This window comes from Pectinophora gossypiella, chromosome 3 (genome assembly GCF_024362695.1).
Source record: "Pectinophora gossypiella chromosome 3, ilPecGoss1.1, whole genome shotgun sequence".
Classification (NCBI taxonomy): domain Eukaryota; kingdom Metazoa; phylum Arthropoda; class Insecta; order Lepidoptera; family Gelechiidae; genus Pectinophora; species Pectinophora gossypiella.
Window position 1 is genome coordinate 13,485,626 of NC_065406.1, and position 19,605 is coordinate 13,505,230.

General features: G+C 36.2%; 2 protein-coding genes across 4 annotated transcripts in view; one reads left to right on the forward strand and one right to left on the reverse strand.

Annotated features, from left to right (window-relative positions):
• The window catches only part of LOC126382086 (5-hydroxytryptamine receptor 2A), a 173,531-nt gene that overhangs the window by 104,558 nt on the left and 49,368 nt on the right, over positions 1 to 19,605 (forward strand). For both annotated transcript variants that reach the window (XM_050031811.1, XM_050031813.1), the window contains exon 3: positions 15,892 to 15,994. In XM_050031811.1, the coding sequence (XP_049887768.1) occupies positions 15,892 to 15,994 (103 nt within the window). The remainder of the gene's footprint in view (positions 1 to 15,891; positions 15,995 to 19,605) is intronic.
• LOC126382065 (uncharacterized) lies at positions 2,475 to 9,593 on the reverse strand. Of its 2 annotated transcripts, XM_050031758.1 has the most exons (3): positions 8,477 to 9,593; positions 7,891 to 7,992; positions 2,475 to 7,373 (listed from the first exon to the last, which is right to left on the reverse strand). In XM_050031758.1, exon 3 carries the CDS (start codon positions 7,270 to 7,272, stop codon positions 3,394 to 3,396), a length of 3,879 nt encoding a protein of 1,292 aa, XP_049887715.1. In that variant the 5' UTR covers positions 7,273 to 7,373; positions 7,891 to 7,992; positions 8,477 to 9,593; the 3' UTR covers positions 2,475 to 3,393. The 2 variants fall into 2 exon arrangements, with proteins under 2 accessions (XP_049887715.1, XP_049887716.1); XM_050031759.1 differs by lacking the exon at positions 7,891 to 7,992.

A 19,605-nucleotide genomic window follows, 5' to 3' on the forward strand; every position in this document is an offset into this window, starting at 1 on the left:
TGAATCGGCGACAGCGGTTCTCATACAAAGTGCGCGTACAAAATCTCATACGAAAGGATCTTTCTTCTTTTCCGTGGTAGTTAGAAAGAAAGAAAGAAAGAAAGAAAGAAAGAAAGAAAGAAAGAAAGAAAGAAAGAAAGAAAGAAAGAAAGAAAGAAAGAAAGAAAGAAAGAAAGAAAGAAAGAAAGATAGATAGATAGATAGATAGAAAGAAAGATAGAAAGAAAGAAAGAAAGAAAGAGAGAAAGAGAGAAAGAGAGAAAGAGAGAAAGAAAGAAAGAGAGAAAGAAAGAAAGAAAGAAAGAAAGAAAGTTTAGTCAGTACAACAAACAATTATAAATAAGGCCCTGGCTCCTAAACTAGTATAACTGTATTTCAGAAGCCAGTGGCCCCGATTCCTGCAGACACCGCCTAATTTTATTTTAAGTTATATCCGTCATTTTCATATCCGTCGAAAAGGAAAGGGACGGATGATTCACAGCTCTTAATTTTAGCAAGAATGAGTAAATGAATGAATAACCCGGGCGAATCAAAAGGTACGTCGCTGGTATGCAATCCGTTTGACGTGCTGTCTACTTAACTGTGTCGGGTTATTGAATGATGTAAAATTTTTAGACGGTTGGTTTAGATTTGTGCTTAAAACTGACGTGTGTTCCATAAATTTTATGCTTGTCGATTACCCGTCCCTTTCCTTTTCGGCGGATAAGAAAATGACAGATATAACTTAAAATAAAATTAGATGGTATTTACAGGAATTAGCACCACTGTCTTCCTAAATTGACATACTAGTTACTTATTTACACGTGCTTTCCAACTTTTGTACCCGGTTAATGGCAATGGGCTCGCCCCCTATTATGTGGGACTTAAACATAGCTGGCGAGGAATAAGACACCTCTGCCTATCCCTTTGGGGACACAGGCGTGATGCTATGCCGGCGTCTCTGGTCTAGTGGTTAGGCACCGGAAGTCCGGGTTCGATTCCCAATGAGGACATTGTCTAAATCACTTTGTAAGACTGTTCTTTGTTTGGTAAGAACATTGCAGGCTTTAATCACCTGATTGTCCGAAAAAGTAAGATGATTCCGTGCTTCGGAGGGCACGTTACGCCGTTGGTCCTAGCTGTTAGCCGCAAAAGACACCTCCATCAACCCATAGTGGAGCAGCGTGGTGGAGCATGCTCTATATCCTCTCCGGTTGATTGATGGGAAGCCTGCGCCCAGAAGTGGGAAGTATAGGCTGTTGATGTTTATGATTGATATATCCTCCTAAGACCGAATGTACTTTATAAATCCAAACCCCATTGTTTAACTATTGTATCTTGAAATCTCGGTCTTAAGAGCATAAAACATGACTTATAGTAGATTTTCCGCAAACGACATTAACTACTTGGCCGGACTAGTAAGGTAAAAGGTGCAAAGAACTTTTCCGTACTCACTAGAATACTTTACACCAGACAGTTTTAATTGGCACTTAGTTCCTTCAGGCGTTTTGAGCATCCAAGCATGTTTTAACTCCTTAGAGATATAATTTATAATAACATTATTGAAGACGTGCCAAGTATCACGTCTACTTGATACGTGGGTTGGGACTAGTCTGACGCGATAATGGAGGTCGCTTGGGACCCACGTGGTTGAAACTTAGGGGGAAAATCTCAAGATTTATGGAACCAGTATTGTTTCAAATTGTTGCTATTTACATGATAAATACAAATTCTTTTCATGGCTGATTCCTTGTAGTCTTCTTATCGTGTCGGTTGTAAGGTGGAATACCAACTTCATCAACTCTGGTGTCACCAAGAAAAGATAGATAAATAGATAGATAAAATACTTTATTGAGCACAATGGACACAAAGTGCAGAGATAAGGACAACATACACAGAAAAGCACAACAGGCGGCCAAGAGCTGCGGGTTCAAGTCAGAAATTTGTTTGATTTAAATTTTCTCTTTGTGAACTTACTTGCATGCTTTGTTGCTAGAAAATTTAAAAAATGGCCGTGACATGCGGTCGGATAGAGAGACGTGACGAATCCGTAAGGGTTCTGTTTCTTTCCGTTATAATAAATTAACATTAAAAAAGTATCATTAAAACTAAAGCAACCAAAACAAAAAGGTAAATAGATTATTAGAAATAATGATACCATTAAAAGTTTATATTCGTCGAGTGAAAACTTAAACTTTTATTACAATATGAAACACAACATAGACTAAAACTAGTACAATAACTAACACAGACAAAACGAAATAATAAAAAAAAAAACAAATACAAAAACGTCGTTGAAGTAGTCATTGGGGTAGAGGTGGCAGTTCATTGCACGGAACTTCCAAAGACATAACTTCTCACAACACTACATTCTGACAACCTAATATTACCCCAAAAACTGAACTAAACTTTGCGAAAACAAAACAAGATGAAATAAGCATTGTCAATCGGGAATCCGACCCTAATGAACATTATTACTTAGTGAAGGCTGTTCACTATTTTGATTGATAAAAGAATGTTCTAATGCAGCAGGGCGTTATTAACAAAAAGTCACTTTTACAATCACTTGTTATTTATTTATATATGAAAGAAAACAGTTACAAAACACAATACACTAAATACACGTATTGACGCTGCGGAGGTTGGGCGAACAGAGAGAGAATGAAGGGAAGAATGAATTTAGTATGAATCCTGTGAATGAATACTAAACATTTCTCGCCACCCCTAAAAAGGTGAAAAACTTAAAATAAAGTTTATATAAAAATAAATGTTTGACTTTAGGAGTCCTGTTTTTTATTTAAGTAGCAAATAGAACCAACCTTAATATGTAGACCATTATTATCACAAGATTAAGATATCCTAATATCATTAATTAGAAGAATAGATCCTTAAGTATTAAGTACACAAGATAATTATTATCTACATCAATAGCAACAAAGGCAGTAAGAACATAGTAACAGTAAGTATATTTGGTAAAGGTAAGTAAGGTAAGTAATTTTAATTTAGTAAGTTAAGTTAGGGGTAGTGTTACACAGTAGGCAAACTATAGTCAAACTTTACTCTATATAATTAATAGATTGAGTATGTACTTAATAAAGTATGAATATTTAAATGGCAAGTATTTTGCATATTTTACAAAACAAATTTATAGCAAGATTTAAAGTAGATAAAATTATAGGATTAACAAGGTAAGATATATTTTTTTTATGTTATTATTATATAGATAGGATACAAGTTATAGGCTAAATAGAGTAGGTATGATATCATTCAAAGTTTAACATTATGCATAATACGAAGGTAAGTAAGTAATTTAAAGTAATTTATCTTAAGTTAAATAGCTTAATACAAGCAAGTAGGTACTTAAATTAGGTAATTTATACATATGACAAAAGTAGTTAGGTACATTACAAAGTATCATTCAGTCTTACTTGGCAATAAAATTAATTTATGTATAGGTCTAGTAAAGTTACCTTTAGAAGTACGAACAACTACTGATCTAATTAGACCATCAGTCTTATTAATATTCGTAGAAACGAGTCTGCCCAAGGGCCAAAAAGTAGGAGGAGTAGCCTCATCTTTAATGATAACTAAGTCTCCACAATTTAAGTTTTTATGAACATTAAACCATTTATTTCTAGTTTGCAATTCTGATAAGTAGCAAGAATAAAATTGTTTCCAAAATCTTTGTTTTATTTGTATTATTCTTTTATAAACATTTAATCTATTTTCATTAATGTCAAGCTGATTAGGTTCAGGTAAGTCAGTTAGAGCTGTGCCAATGATAAAATGAGCAGGGGTCAAGCAAGTTAAGTCATTAGGCAAATCAGTTATAGGATATAAGGGCCTAGAGTTCAGAATCCCTTCTACCTGTACCAACACAGTGTAAAGTAACTCATAAGTCAGTTTAGTACTAAATAAGTATCTTTTAAGCAATGATTTAACAGATTTAATGCCTGCCTCGTATATACCGCCCATATGGCTTGCTAAAGGAATAGTAAATTTAAATTCAATGCAGTTTGAGGCGCAGAAGTCTGTTATTTCACTGTAACATTTGTCATTTAAAAACATCTTATATAAGTCATGTAATTCTGATTTAGAGCCTTTAAAATTGGTTGCATTATCAGTATACAAACAAGTAGGAATACCTCGTCTAGATACAAATCTTTTCAGGGAGCATATAAAGGCTTGAGTGGACAAATCAGTGACCAACTCCAAGTGAATTGCACGAGTAGCCATACACACAAATAAACATATGTAACCTTTAGAATATCTACAGTTTCTAGTCATAGAACTCCTTATGGCTATGGCGCCACTAAAATCAATCCCTACGTGGGTAAATGCACGAGTAAGCGTGACTCGAGGTGCGGGTAAGTTAGACATTTGCTGTCCACAGACTGATCCACGATACCTAATACATCTAGTACAAGAATGTATACATTTCTTTACTTCACGTCTACCACCTATAGGCCAATATGTAAGTCTTATGTTGTAGAGTGTGTTCTGTATGCCAGCGTGAAGAAGTTTGTAGTGATAGTGACGTATGATCAGTGTGGTTATGTGGTCTTTGTTTGGGAGTATGATAGGGTGAGCCTGATTGTATGGTATGTCTGAGTGCTGTATGCGACCTCCAACTCTTAAGATGTTGTCATTATCTAAGAAAGGGTTCAGTTTTCTAATAGGGCTAGAAGTAAAAGTATATAATTTGTGAGAGTTTGTCAGAGGTTGGGTATGTATGTTAGTGTTGTGTTGTAAAGTCTCTAATTCTTGAATTTCCTTATGGAATGAATGATGTTGTGTGGCCTGTAGAATGAAAGTCTGTGAGTGTTTAAGCTCTGAAACAGATAAATGAGAAGTAAGTTTATTATGCTTGTTTTTCAAATTATGTATGAATCTGAATAAGTATGACATTGATCTAGACAAGTTAGTATAGCTAGAAAACCTTTTAAAATGCTCATAGAAAAATGAATAATTAATACCTGTTGTAGAGCAAATATTAAACACTTGAGCAGTAGATATTATATCATCATTATTCTGTGTTATATCACTATCCATTGGAATAGAGATAGGCCATAAAGATATGTCCTGTTCTAGCCACAGGGGGCCTTGCCACCATAGAGAGCATGATGGTAGTGCATTAGGCATGACTCCTCGAGTGATTAAGTCAGCTGGATTCTGTTTAGTGTTCACATAGTACCAGTCCTCACTGCTAGTAGTGTCAATAATATGCATGAGACGGTGAGTGACATAAATATCATGTTTGTGTTTGAAAGGTGATTTGATCCAACTTAGAACGATGGATGAGTCTGTAAATAAATACAAATTATGTATAGTAATTTTATTATTAGTAGCTTCCTTGAATTTAGTCAATAATTTAGCTAAAAGTAGTGCTCCACACAGTTCTAATCTAGGGATAGACTGTTGTTTTTTGATAGGAGCAACTTTGGACTTAGCAGTTACTAGAGTGCAAGTAGGTTGTTTATTAGGATATGTTGCCCTTAAGTATAAGCAAGCACCATAGGCTTTATGGGAAGCATCACTGAATCCTATTAGAATAATTTGTGTAGGAACATCAGAAAAATAAAACCTGGGAATGTGAATGGACTTTAAAGCATGAAGTTGGCTCATTAACTTTAGCCAAGTTTCTAATAAATCATTAGGTATAATAGAGTCCCAATCAATGTTATTCTTCCAAATGTTCTGCATGAGAGTTTTAGCTAAAATAGTAGTAGGGGCTAGCAAACCCAGAGGATCAAATATTTGGGCAATTTGAGATAAGATATTTCTTTTAGTACAGGGGGTATTCTCTGTGAAGTTAGGTATACAAATATTAAGTGTATCTTGTGTAGGTAGCCACTGTAAGCCGAGAGTTTTAACCGATTCATGAAGAGTAAAACTGTAAGTGTTGTTTTCATCTAGTAGAGTGTTATTTTGACTTGAGGGATTTAAGCTCAATATGTGTGTATAAATGTGAGGGTGGTTAGTAGACCACTTATGAAGCTGAAAACCTGCTGTCCCTAATAAGTCAGTAAGCTCAGTACATAATTGGATACATTGCTCTATTGATTGAGCGCCACATAAGTAGTCGTCCATGTATGAACTAGACTTTATACAGTCTGATGCATATGGGTGAGTGACAGTGTGTCTGTCAGCTAAGTCTAGCATAGTGCGACAAGCAAGGTAAGGTGCACTTTTGACACCGTAGGTGACAGTATCTAACTCTAGACATTGTAATTGTTCAGACTTTGAATTTCGCCATAAAATTCTTTGTAAAGGTGTATGTTGTGGATTAATTCTGATATTTCTAAACATTTTAACAATATCACAAGAAAAAGCATATTTGTATAGTCTGAATCTTAATATGATATCAAAAATGTCATTATAAATGTTAGGACCTTCATAAAGCACATCATTGAGTGATAAGCCACTGGAAGATTTAGCACTTGCATTGAAAACAGTACGCATCTTTGTAGATGCACTATCTGGTTTAAGTACTGGTAAGTGAGGTACATAATATGCATGTGAGTCAGTAGGAGAGAAGCTGTGGATGTAGTGCGCATGGCCAAGCTCAATAAATTCATTGATAAATGCCTTATATTGAGTATAGAGGTCAGGGTCCTTAGTAAGCCTTGATTCCAGTTTAAGTAGGCAGTGATAAGCAGTATTAAATGAATTACCTAATTCATTCACTTTCTCTGCCTGTAAAGGCAAATCCACAGTATATCTACCAGTATCATCCTGTGTAGTGGTTGAGGTGTACAACTCCTCACAGTATTTGTCTTCAGGAGAGATTAACTTTTGTGTAGACAGTACTTCCTCCTGTTCCCAGAAAGATTGGAGTATGCCATCTGTGGGAGTAGATGATAAATGCATGCTAACAGGTGTAGTGCAGTCAGAAGTAAGCTCACTAGAATCAGGAATGTAAGAACCTGATACAACCCATCCTAGGGTAGTTTCAATTAAGAAAGGTAAGCATGAACCAAGTTTTATACGTCCTGTCAGTAGTATGGAGTAGAAGAGCTCAGCTCCAATAAGCAAGTCAATTGAGCTAGGTATGAAAAAAGTAGGGTCAGCAAGTGTGTGTGCTTGTTTAGTTGGTATGTGCCAGGTATGTGTAGGTATATAGTTGTGTGGTAGCGGCACTGCTATATTATCTAACACTATGAATGTGAGATCAGCCTTGTAGTTAGTATAACGTGAAGAAATACTAGTATGAATACTCATTTGGGATTGTTTTTGGGTGTTACCTACGCCACTAATATTACAAATATCACCTTTACATGCAAGCTGAAGCATGGATGCCAGTCTGTGGGTAGCAATGTTGACCTCGCTACCTGCGTCCAGGAGAGCTCGAGCGTTTATCCACTTTCCGGATGCATCTTGGATTTGGATGATGGCTGTGGAAAGCAATATTTGATGTCTGTTAGTATGAGATGAAAGCACAGTAGAAGGCGTAGCGTGAGTGTGTGTAGTGTTAGGCAATTGAATGTTGTCAGTAGATGCATGTGGTTGCATTTGAGTGTAGCCAGTGTTAGGTGTACCTATAGAAGTAGCGGTTGCATGTGGTTGCAGGGGAGTGTAGCTAGAATTGGGTGTACCCATAGAAGTAGTGGTTGCATGTGGTTGCAGGTGAGTATAGCTAGAGTTAGGTGTACCTATAGAAGTAGCAGTTGCATATGGTTGCAGGTGAGTGTAGCTAAGGTTGGGTGTACCCATAGAAATAGTGGTTGCATGTGGTTGCAGGTGAGTGTAGCTAGAGTTAGGTGTACCTATAGAAGTAGCAGTTGCATGTGGTTGCAGGTGAGTGTAGCTAGAATTGGGTGTACCCATAGAAGTAGCAGTAGGTAGAGAAACAATGTTAGATTGCACCGGAGGTAAGTCATTGCAATATAAATCCGCAGAAGCAAAGCTAACCTGCTGTTGCTGTAGATTTCTGTCCATATGTATACTGGTGTGATGTCTACCATGGCATGTTAGACATTTGTATTTTGAGCACACATGATTTGCTCGGTAGGGCTGTAAACAGTTATAACACAATGATTTAGCTTTAATCATTTTTATACGATCATTAACTGAGAGTTCTAGGTAATTAGGACACTTGTGCAATTGATGTTGGTTTTGACACAATATGCAAGATGAATTTACGGCAGATGTGACATGGGATGTTTTGACATATGTCTTATCAATGTACTTATCAGCATTTAACATTTCAAATGCAGTTCTACGCGCGTTAAGGAACTCAAGCAATTCACACATTGTAGGAATCGTATTTTCCTTTCTATTGAGCTCCCATGCAGCTCGCAATGAATTATCAAGTTTTTGAGATATTATAAACACTAATAATGCGTCCCAACTGTCAACTGGTAGCTTAATAGCCTTTAATGAGTCTAAACTTTGTTGTAATGTTACTAAGAAATCTTTAAGGTTATATCTCGTGATAGTTGCAAAATTTGTGATCGATTTCAAGTGATAGTTAACAATTATTGTTTTATTTTCGTACCTTCTTGATAGAATTTCCATGGCCTTGGTATAATTTTCCTCCGTCACTAGCAATGAGGATATAAGGATCGCTGCTTCTCCCGTGAGTGACGACTTCAGATATTGTAATTTGTTGACCACTGGTATGTCGGTGTCATCTACGGAAGCCATGAAGATATTCTTGAATGCCGGCCATTGCCGAATATCACCATCGAACCTTGGTAATTCCAGTTGAGGTAACTTAACGCGTGGTTTCTTGTACATGGTATCGTGATTCAAGGTCGAACTAAGCTGTTGATGATCTGTTGACAATCGTGCGGTAATAATAGGCCCAGTTAGTAAGGCGTCCATTTTCGACTTCGCCAAGTAATATTTGTCTTCAAAAGTTTGTCGTTCTTGTTCGTAAATCTCTTGACGTTCTGGATCATCGCATTCGCAGCACTCGATCGCAGATTGCAACTCGTCGAATCTAATGAAAATTTTCTCCAGTTCGGCTTGACGCGCCTTGATCTCATGAAGTGTATTGTTCGTAGCACTATAACTTTGTATGAAATTACATATGCGTGTGAGTTTTCCTTTTAATGAACTTCTCTGTTGTTTTAATTGTTGTAATTCTTGAAGATTATCTTGTTCCGTCATGTCGAAAAAATAGCACGTAGTAAAACAATAGAAAAAATGAAAGAAGCCTGATGACGTTGAAATAAGCCTGTCGCTTCTTTTTTTTTGTGTCAATTTTTTGGCCTGGACTCGAGTGTTTTAAGACCGATATTGACAAATATAGGTTGCTTCTGCCCGCCGCCCGCCAGAGTGCAGCACAATCTGAATGAATTGACGAATGTTGAAAGAATGGATCACTTGGTCACGTGACGACCTCCTTGAGACAAAGATTAGACACAATTTTTCACAAAATGGCGATCTTGTTCACGCGCACAATGACCCTCACGACTCGAAGGACCACAAAATGTTCACTATTTTGATTGATAAAAGAATGTTCTAATGCAGCAGGGCGTTATTAACAAAAAGTCACTTTTACAATCACTTGTTATTTATTTATATATGAAAGAAAACAGTTACAAAACACAATACACTAAATACACGTATTGACGCTGCGGAGGTTGGGCGAACAGAGAGAGAATGAAGGGAAGAATGAATTTAGTATGAATCCTGTGAATGAATACTAAACAAAGGCTATTACGGGCAACAAACATTTGGTCCGAGCAAACCCTGGACGGTGAGGGCAACCCAATCAATGTTCATTAGAAGCTTCAGGTTGGCGATGCGGATTTGTGTAAAGTGAACTAATGAAACGTTAATCTGCTGCTGTTGATGGACATCTGATGAGGGTCCCGGTTTTGTGTTCTGTATAAGTAAGACGTAGGAAGGGTTTATCGAGGTTAGGCTGATTTCAGAGCGTTGCGGATGGTTCGAATAGTCTTCATAATGCTCTAGAATGAAGATAAAATGCGCGTGACAGTTCGCAAATAAAAAAATAAACAATCAATGAACGTGTGTTTAAATATTTGACATAAGCATAACATAAACAGACTAAATACGTCCCACTGCTGAGCACAGGCCCCCTGAATCCACCACGCTGCTCCATTTGGGATTTGGTGGAGGTGTTTTTACGGCTAATAGCTGGGCCTAACGGCTTAACGTGCCCTCTGAAGCATGGAATCGTATTGCTTTTTCAGATACTCAGATGATTCAAGCCTAAAAAGTTCTTACCAAACGAAGAACAGTCTCACATAGGGATTTCGACAAGTGGAATCGAACACGAAACCAGATAGTGAGCCTAATGCTCTAACCACTAGACCACGAAGGCTATGGAACTAATTGACAGCCAAGTAAAATTGAACTTTGCTTGGCTATCAACTACTTAACTCGCTCACCGCATAATTTTTTATTGTATAAATATACTATATTATTCCGCACATACGCATATGCGGAGCGTATTTCAAAAGGAGTACAGTCATGGGCAATATCATGTACCCACTTTAGAACCCTGTCGCACTATCATATTTTATATTTAATGAGACTTACGGTTCAATTTGTCAAAGAAGTTAATGTGACATGGTTTCAAAGTGTATACATATTAACATAACATAACATAACAAATACTTTATTGCACAAACAGGAAAAAACAAAAGAGAAATAGAATTAGTACAATAGGCGGCCTTATTGCTAAGTAGCAAGTAAAAGTAAGCTAAGTTGCTAAGTAGTAGTAGTAAGTAAGTAGTAGTGTATTAGTACTCGTGACTGTACATTACTATAAAATAACTTTCTAGAGTATGCATTCACATGCGTTTTTGCACGAGTGACTTTAGTTAGGTTAGTTAGAACATCATAACATTGCATCACGCTTATTGTATCTATGTACATATATACCGCGATGTCCGTGGCCTCACTCGGCAGGGCCCGCAGAATACCAGCGTCGTGGCTCACGCCGCGACTTATGCTGAGCGAGGTCCTTTTATTCCGGACTCCACCGCAGATGATCGGACCGTCAGTGCGTTGCATTTAGAATACTTAGTTTTATTATTATTGTTTTTATGATTTTGGTTTGTTTTTCTTTTTGTTTTGGTTTTTTTTTCTGTGTATTTATCGATTTCCGTGTGGTTTCTGTCCTGTGTTAAATGTAATGCACCTGTCTGTCTGTGTCTGTGGTGTCCGGAAGTAATAAATGTTTCTTTCTTTCTTTCTTCTTATATCCCAAAGGGGTAGGCAGAGGTGTAAAGTAATGCACCTACTCGCCAGCTACATTTAAGTCCCGTGTAATAGGCGGCGAGCCTATTGCCAATAACCGGACATAAATCCTAAAATCTATGTAATATCAATTATCCATGCTTAGCATTATCCCGTTTTACACAGGGTCCGCTTACCCAACCTGAAAATGAAAAATGGTTTATTACTAGAAAACAATACAATGAGGCACATAAAATAGGTTGGCTACTTATATTAAAAATATATCCAAATAAACAGAGGATCCCTAACTAGGCGGAGCCTGTATATTCTAAAACCGTAAAAAAATGGATACATGCTACTACATGTGATGTTGGCGCATAGTTTGCCAAAGGAAACTTAAAATTAAACTTACATCTAAGTATTAGAGCGAAGGGTGTGTGTGTTAAGTAGGAATATGAATGTGTGAGTATGCGAGTTTAGTGTATGCGAGTATAATAGTAGTAGTCATAGCGATAATAAGTCAGTAACAAAATAAGTGCATATTATGTGTTTATGTATGTAAGTGTGTATGTGTGGGGGTCAGAGTTATGACGAATTTATGTACGTATATGAGAGTGTACGTTGAGTTTGTGTATTATGAACGAGTATGTTACGCGAGTATTTTTAAGAGAAGGTAGAAGATATTAAAGATTTGATAGGTCCGGTTTTTTTACAGAAGCGACCTTCTAATCCGCGAAGGGAAAACCAGCCCAATACAGATTAGGTCACATACCTCCGAAAATACATTTGTCAGGAATGTGTTTCCTCACGATGTTTTCCTTCACCAATATTTTGTGACATGTATTAAACTCATAAAGTCGAATTCAGTGGTTTAGAACCATAGCTGGGTTTCGACCCCGTGACACTCGCATTATACATATATATGTCACCGTAAAATTGTAAATAACGTTAGATTATAATCTATCTCGCGAGATTGTGAACTGTCGAGAAATTGTGAAACGTAATATACTGCTTACAATTTAACGTATTATTATTCGTCAGATTATAATCTATCGAAGTAAAACTGTTAAATCACAATCTTACAATTGTCAAATTGTCAACTGTCCGACGGCTGTCCCTGATTGGTCGGCCTTACAGTAGACCGTTCTGTGTCCATAGAGTTAGGAATAAAACACAGGTGTCAGTCAAATAAAATAAATGCTCTTCAAGATTGTGAAATCAAGTACGTATTTATTAATTATTTAGTAAGTAATCAATAATTCTGACATCACATGGTAAGAAAAAATGTATCAAAATTAAAAAATCTGAAACGTATCATTCAGTATACTTTTCGTGTGTAAGATAAACATGCTGGCGGCGTAGGGGTGGCCCAAGGGCCACCCCCGCCGCACCCTAACCTACTGTTATGCCTTGTAAAAATTATGACAAAACACTATTATTCTAAAAAAGAATTATGGATATCTATTTATTAATCCCAAAAATAAGTTATACCTAACAAACCAGTATTCCTAGATGTTATTATGGGAAAGTAAAACTATTATGCTAAAAAACGTTATGCAAAAAGGATTATGATAATTAAAATTATGACAAAAACATTTATGCATTTTAAGAGAATCCCAAATTAACATTATGCTCACTTTAATAGTTTTGTAACTCTATGGTATAGCACGCGAGGTGCGTTTCGTATCACAATTTGACGGTTTCACTTCGATAAATTATAATCTACCGAAATTTAATACGTTAAATTGTAAGCAATATGATACGATTCATAATTATTCGACAGTTCACAATCTCGCGAGATTAAAATCGATAGATTATAATCTAACGTTATTTACAATTTTACGGTGACATATACATATATACACATAGCGCGATATACATATAGGTACTAACACAGACAGACTACACAATACACATTCATGGAATTCGTATTTGTTTATATTATTACATTTGTTTACTAGTTTTACCTATATTAATAACTTTCTTTTTTTTATTCTAACCTTAAGTATTTACGTATACATCTTTGCGATAATATTTGTCTATGTACACGTACACTCTAATTCTATTAAAATAATTTGCTATATATTATAAAGTATATTTTGGAATTGAATTGGAATATAATACACCATTAACACATGTTTATGAAATACGATGTTCGTGCGTCACCCAACAGGGTCCACATAATATCAGCGTCGTGGTTCACGCCGCGACTTGTGCTGAGTGAGGCCCTTTTATCTCAGGACGTCCACCACTCCCTTATGGTCATTTCGACAAACATCCGTCTTGCTTTTTTGTAATTGTTTTAGTGGAAATTTGATATGATGTTGTTGTCTTTTTTTGTGTGTGGCGTCCTTTTATAATAAACTTTTTCTATTCTATTCTATTCTATACACTCCATCGTGATATTTTCAAAGCCATAACCTGGAATGGAAATCTCTCTTTGATGAATATATTTTACACGGTGGAAACGACTGCCAGCGGTTAGTTTCATACAAAATACGATAGTTTGAACACGTTTGGTGTGGCTTCACCTGTCAGATACACGACCACGCCTTTTGACACAAAGAGTTTATTTAATGCAGCTGGTATAAAGGGTTTGGTCGGAGATGGACGGTTTTTGAGGAATTGAATAACGCTTTGCTAGTAGATTTGAAATATTTATTTGCGCGCTCCGGTGCATTCTGTTGATATGTATAAATATACATAAATCATGTATCATGTAATTTATAATACATGATTCTGAGTTGATATGAAGTGACAGAAGGATTGTGTCCTATACCATGATGGACTAATGTTATGGGCGATAGGCTGATCCCTTATCACCATAAGGTTTATCATATCCAGCTTACGAAATCGTATCAACGGTGGCTGCAAGTTGTCTTGATTACTTGTGGCTCTGCCCACCCCATTAGGGATTACAGGCGTGAGTTTATATATGTATGATCAGTTCCATACTTTGGCGACGGAAAATTCTACTTTATATTAACTCATAACCATGGTCTGAATCATCTTCCCCAGTGTTCGTTACGATTTCACTGACACCCTGTATAATCCACGGAATAGGAGAAATAGGTTGGAAGGGCCAAGTAAGCGCAAAACGCGTGCCATACAAGTATGAGCAAATAGTTCAGACTTCAACTTTGCGCTTCACTCGTCCGCGAACTTTACGACGCACAGTGCTTCGCGGTAGCATAAGGTCGTTGTGACTAATAAACTGTAGGGCAAAAAATTAAATACTAACCTACCGACTATCACGTAAGAAGATCTCTCCTTATCACAGGATAGCTAAAAACCTTAGTATGATCGGCTATTTATCAAAAAAATACTTTTTTTATGCAGTATCTTATGGAAAGTAATGATAAAATTGCAGCCTATCACATAAAATATAGTTTCCAGAATAAGTCGCTACGGAATTTGAGAAGCATTAGAGCTATCGTAGTTATCTGTTTGCAGTGAGGTTGAACCGACGACAGGTTTTCATACAAAATGCGCGCTAGAGCTTTTCCAACCTCTTTCTTATATTCCGTGATATAATCTATCAACAATTGTCTGGAAGTGATGCTTTTAACAATAAGACCACTTTGCCCTCTTTAAGTGTTTTACTTTTTCTTTGTACCTGTCTGTGTTTATGTGTGCAATGAAGTATTTTTTTTTTCATTTAGGATCAATTTTGTTGTAATATTTCTTCTTTAAATGCTGTCCTCTTTTAATAATTTTTAAATGCTGTTTCGATGAATTGACTCTTTATCGTGTTGATCACAAAACATAGTTGTGATTGGCTACTTGAAAGTTTTCGAATAAGTAATTGAAAAATTAAAAACGCTTATTTTATTTATCTTAAAAATAAATTATTTTCTAGATAAAGATTTATATTAGATAGATAAAAATAATATTTTCAATCTCCTTACAGTAACTTTAAGAAATGTAGTTTTTTTTTAATTGCGTCAGATCCGTGCGTTTATTCACCAACTAGTGTAGTGCAGCGTTTGTCTGCTTATGTTATGTGTCAACATTGTTATGTAAATTATTTTACCACCTTTTTGTATTTTATGTGTTCTCATTATTAAATTGACTTGATTTGATATGGATCTGATATAACATGACGTAGTCGTGAGTTCCTATAAGGGTGACGTATATTCTATTTAGAAAAATCCCTTCAAAATAAAGATAAAAAAAACATGATGTAGTCAGAGGTACATCCATCGCAAGATGAACTAAGTACGTGGGTACGTGTGACCTCACCGAGCATTTTTAGACCATATCATGTTGGCCTTTGTCTATGTGGAATGTGCTACGGAATGTGTCTTACTCTGTAGGAGATTATCCAAAAACCAACTCTTATTAACATCATAAAAGAAACCATCGTGCAAAATTTTATTTAGCTATTCCCAGCGGGTTGGGCTTTGTGTTAAATTAAGTCAGTCAATTCATCCATTGTTTTAAGTTTACGCGGTTATTGTCATAATAAAAACACATAATAACGGGTTCTTACCGCGTTTAAATCATAAACAAGCGGCAAAGAAAGAGGGTAGACAGATATATCTACCCGTAGAAAAATATGAATCTATATACTCCACTCCAATCTCATCAGTCATCCCGTGATCAAGGCACTTGCAACAGTGTCGAAATATCGGAAGTCTCATACCCCTGATTTAAACGCGGTAAGAACCTGTTATTGTGTGTTTTAATTATAGTCAATTTATCTCTTTAAATTTTAGATGCAATATTTTTAATATTCCATTTCTTTATTTCCAGGTTACTTCCCACTACCGGCAGAGTACTGTCTCACGTGGATTTGTCTCGACGTGCTCCTCTGCACTGCATCCATCATGCACCTCTGCACGATCAGTGTTGATAGGTACGATTTTGTCATAATTATAATTATCATCACTATTATTATCAAAATTGTCACTATGATGTATCTATCTTTGTATTTTTTTTTATATGTACAAGTATTCCTATGCTCCCAACCCCTTCAAAGAGGGGGTGAAATTTGATATGGGACTTTTCGCAGTTTTCAAGGTAGGAAGCTAAAATTTGGTACATTAGGAAAGGGGAACCGTGTTACGCGGACAAAAGGTAGTTCCATATAACATAAACATAAACAGCCTTTACACGTCCCACTGCTGGGCAAAGGCCTCCCCTCAATCAACCGGAGGCGGTAAGAATGCAGTTCCATATAAAACTGAAAACTCAAGATGCGCTTTCAGCTTTAGGCCGCAGGTAGTCATCTGATTAATTGTGCCTCTAACCACTTGTGTTTGAGTAATTTACAAAACATTACATAATAATGGTCCGTGAAGACATTCAAAGCAAAGACGTTCTTTACAACACCGTTTTACAGGAATTCTGCCCAGAAGTGTATACAAAAACTGAATTAAACAGGGTCTTAGTGACATCGTAACGAAAACTTTAAGTGATGATTCAGACCATAATTCTGAGTTGTTATCAAGTGGAATTTGCCATCACAAAATTCATGATTATTTTTTAGTTTTCTTAAATTATTTTCAATTCTATACTTTTGCGAAGGTAAATTCCACTTGATATTAAGTCACTTACACAACAAGTACATACAAGTAGAAATACAAGTAGATAGGGTGACATCGTAAGAAATACTGAGGGAGATGTATCAGATCATGATTCTGAGTTGATATCAAGTGAATTCAATTCATAAAAAGTTTAGTGTTTTTTTAAAATTGATTTCCGTTCCATACTTTTGCGACGGAAAATTCCACTTGATGTCAACTCGGAATCATGGCCTGAATCAGCCCTTAAAGTTTTCGTTACGATTTCACTAACACCCTGAATAATATAACATAGAAGACGGAACACTTAGATACGGCTGTAACTGTAGGCAAAGGTGTATAATATATGTACCCTTTCCTTGCCAGGTATACGTTAAATTCCCACTAACCGGGCACAAATTCTGGAGACCAATCGAATATCTAAAACCCAAACACGAATTCAAAGCTATAAAGTTGAATTCAGTGAATTATAACCCGAGCCGAGATTTGAAATCATAACACTATCATAATATAAGGCTGTTTCCATTTGAACAGAAAACGTGAGATATACTTAACTCCATTTCTGTATAAGAAAATAAATATAATATGATTTTATCGCCTTGAAATAAAGTAGCTAGCAATATTTGGCCAGCCCATTAAGACTTTTACTTTCCATTATGTAACAGGAAAAATAATATCACAGAAATATCGCCGTCATTTCCTCAATAGAAGTTTGAGTTATGGCAATGTAAATATTTTGGCAGGTATATCCTTTAGTTGCTACTCATCTAACCCATATCAGAATATAAGCTCACGACTATATCTATCCGAACTGGGATAGTCAGAGGTACATCTATCGCAAGACGAACTCAGTAACAAAAGACATATCGTCACTGGTAAAGCAAAATTACGTAAGCGCCAATATCGTAATATTGCAGTTAATGTTATAATGTATTACTAGATATAGAAAAAGAAAAAACTATGTAATCTTACGTTGACGTGTTATAAATTGGATAAATGGGTAAAAAGTTACGATAAAAAAAATACTTAGGCTATTCACACTGTGCCGCGCTTTCATATACTACTTAACAGAAAAAGCATTCTATACGCTGCATGAGATTTAACGAATCTTTGAGATACTGATAATTGTAAATGTACGTATCTTTTATTTTTATTTTTTAACATAATCTTTACTATTTTTATTCCTGGTTTTCTGTTATCATTGTGTAAATTTTAAGTTGTTGTAGTGCCGTTATAGGGTTCCTATTTGTACTTTCCTCTATTTTTAAAACATCAGGAATGCAATAAATATCTTATCTTAAGGGCTTCGACGATAACCGTCATTAGCTCGTTTAAAGCAACGCGGTGTAAATAAGGTCTTAGCATTCAAAGAAACCAATAATAACCACTTTAACGACCTCCGTGGTCCCGTTGAGCGGTGGGCTTACGAGCTGGAGGCTTACGTTGTGGTCACTAGTTTGGTTAGGACATTACAGGCTGATCACCTGATTGCAAGTAAGATGATCCATGCTTCGGAAGGCACGTTAAGCCGTTGGTCCCGGTTACTACTTACTGATGTAAGTTACAAGTCGTTACATAAGCCATGTCAGAGGCGTTTGGCGGCTCAATAGTAACCCTGGCACCAGGGTTGATGAGGTTCTCGATCTCACAACCCACACGGTAGAAGATAAGAAGAAGAGAAGATAACCACTTTCCTTTCACTTATATGGGAAACCCTGCAAAACAATAGGATAAGCGGGTTCACCCAATTTATTTCGGTCCATTTCCGTCAAAATACCGTTATAAAAATGAGGTGAAATGTTCGGCTATTATGCAGGGGTGTAAACCGGAAAATACATCTATATTTTACGCGTCGTTGTGTATATTAGCTGTAATGTAATGTTCATTGTTTTCTTCACAATATTTCGTAGCTTTTTTAAAATACTTCCACGATTTAGTATCTTCAAACATATAGGTTAAGTTAGGTTAGTTTTTGACCCCCCACGCAAAAAGACGGGGTGTTATAAGTTTGACGTGTCTGTCTGTGGCATCGTAGCTCCCATACGGATGATCCGATTTTAATGCGGTTTTTTTTTGTTTGAAAGGTATATCATTCGAGAGTGAGCTATGTTTAGTGGAAATCGGTTCAGTTCTTCAAGGTCATCAGATCGTTTGTTAAGTGTGATAGGGATGTTACACGCTCAGTTTGCTTGCAAGTATATGTGGGATAAGTTATTTTTTGCATTTTTTACCTTTTGTCATAATAATTGAGTACTTTTTTTGGTCTGGGGTTTTTTTATTTTATTTTTTTTTTATTTATTTCTATGTACAAAAATGTATCATGCCCTCATCCCTATAATTAATATTATGATAAACTGATGACAATAGACAGCCACTTTGGATACGAAGTCCTAAGAAGGATTATGATCCATATCAATTTTCTCCGCCCCGCACCAACTCGGGTGCCGACCTCACCCCTCTGGGTCTTACTTTAGTCTTAAATAGCCGTAAGCTATTAAGGAGAAAAGGGAAAGCACGCGGATTGTATCTCGCTTGCAGTTACGCGTTAGGCGGGACACTGTAAGATTGTATTTGAAAGAAAGAAAAGAAAAGAAAGAAAGAAAAAATAAAATAAAAAAATAATTGTATGAAGTGAATTTTAACACTTTCCCCCACCTTTTGGTTGTCTGGAAGAAATCGCTTTAAGCGATAAGGCCGCCATTTGCCATGTAATTAGTTAAGAGCCTTTTTGTAATTGTTCCTTTTTTATTTTGGTGCAATAAAATGTATTTGTATTGTATTGTATTGAAGTGTCCAGGGTGTGATGTAGGGATCAGCTCATAAATACTACATCGCCCAGTTATATTACATGTTGCTTCTCACACCATCAAGAATATACGTTTCTTTACGTACATAATAACAAAAAGATTGTTCCACTAGTATTCTTGCATCTCTTTTTTATAAG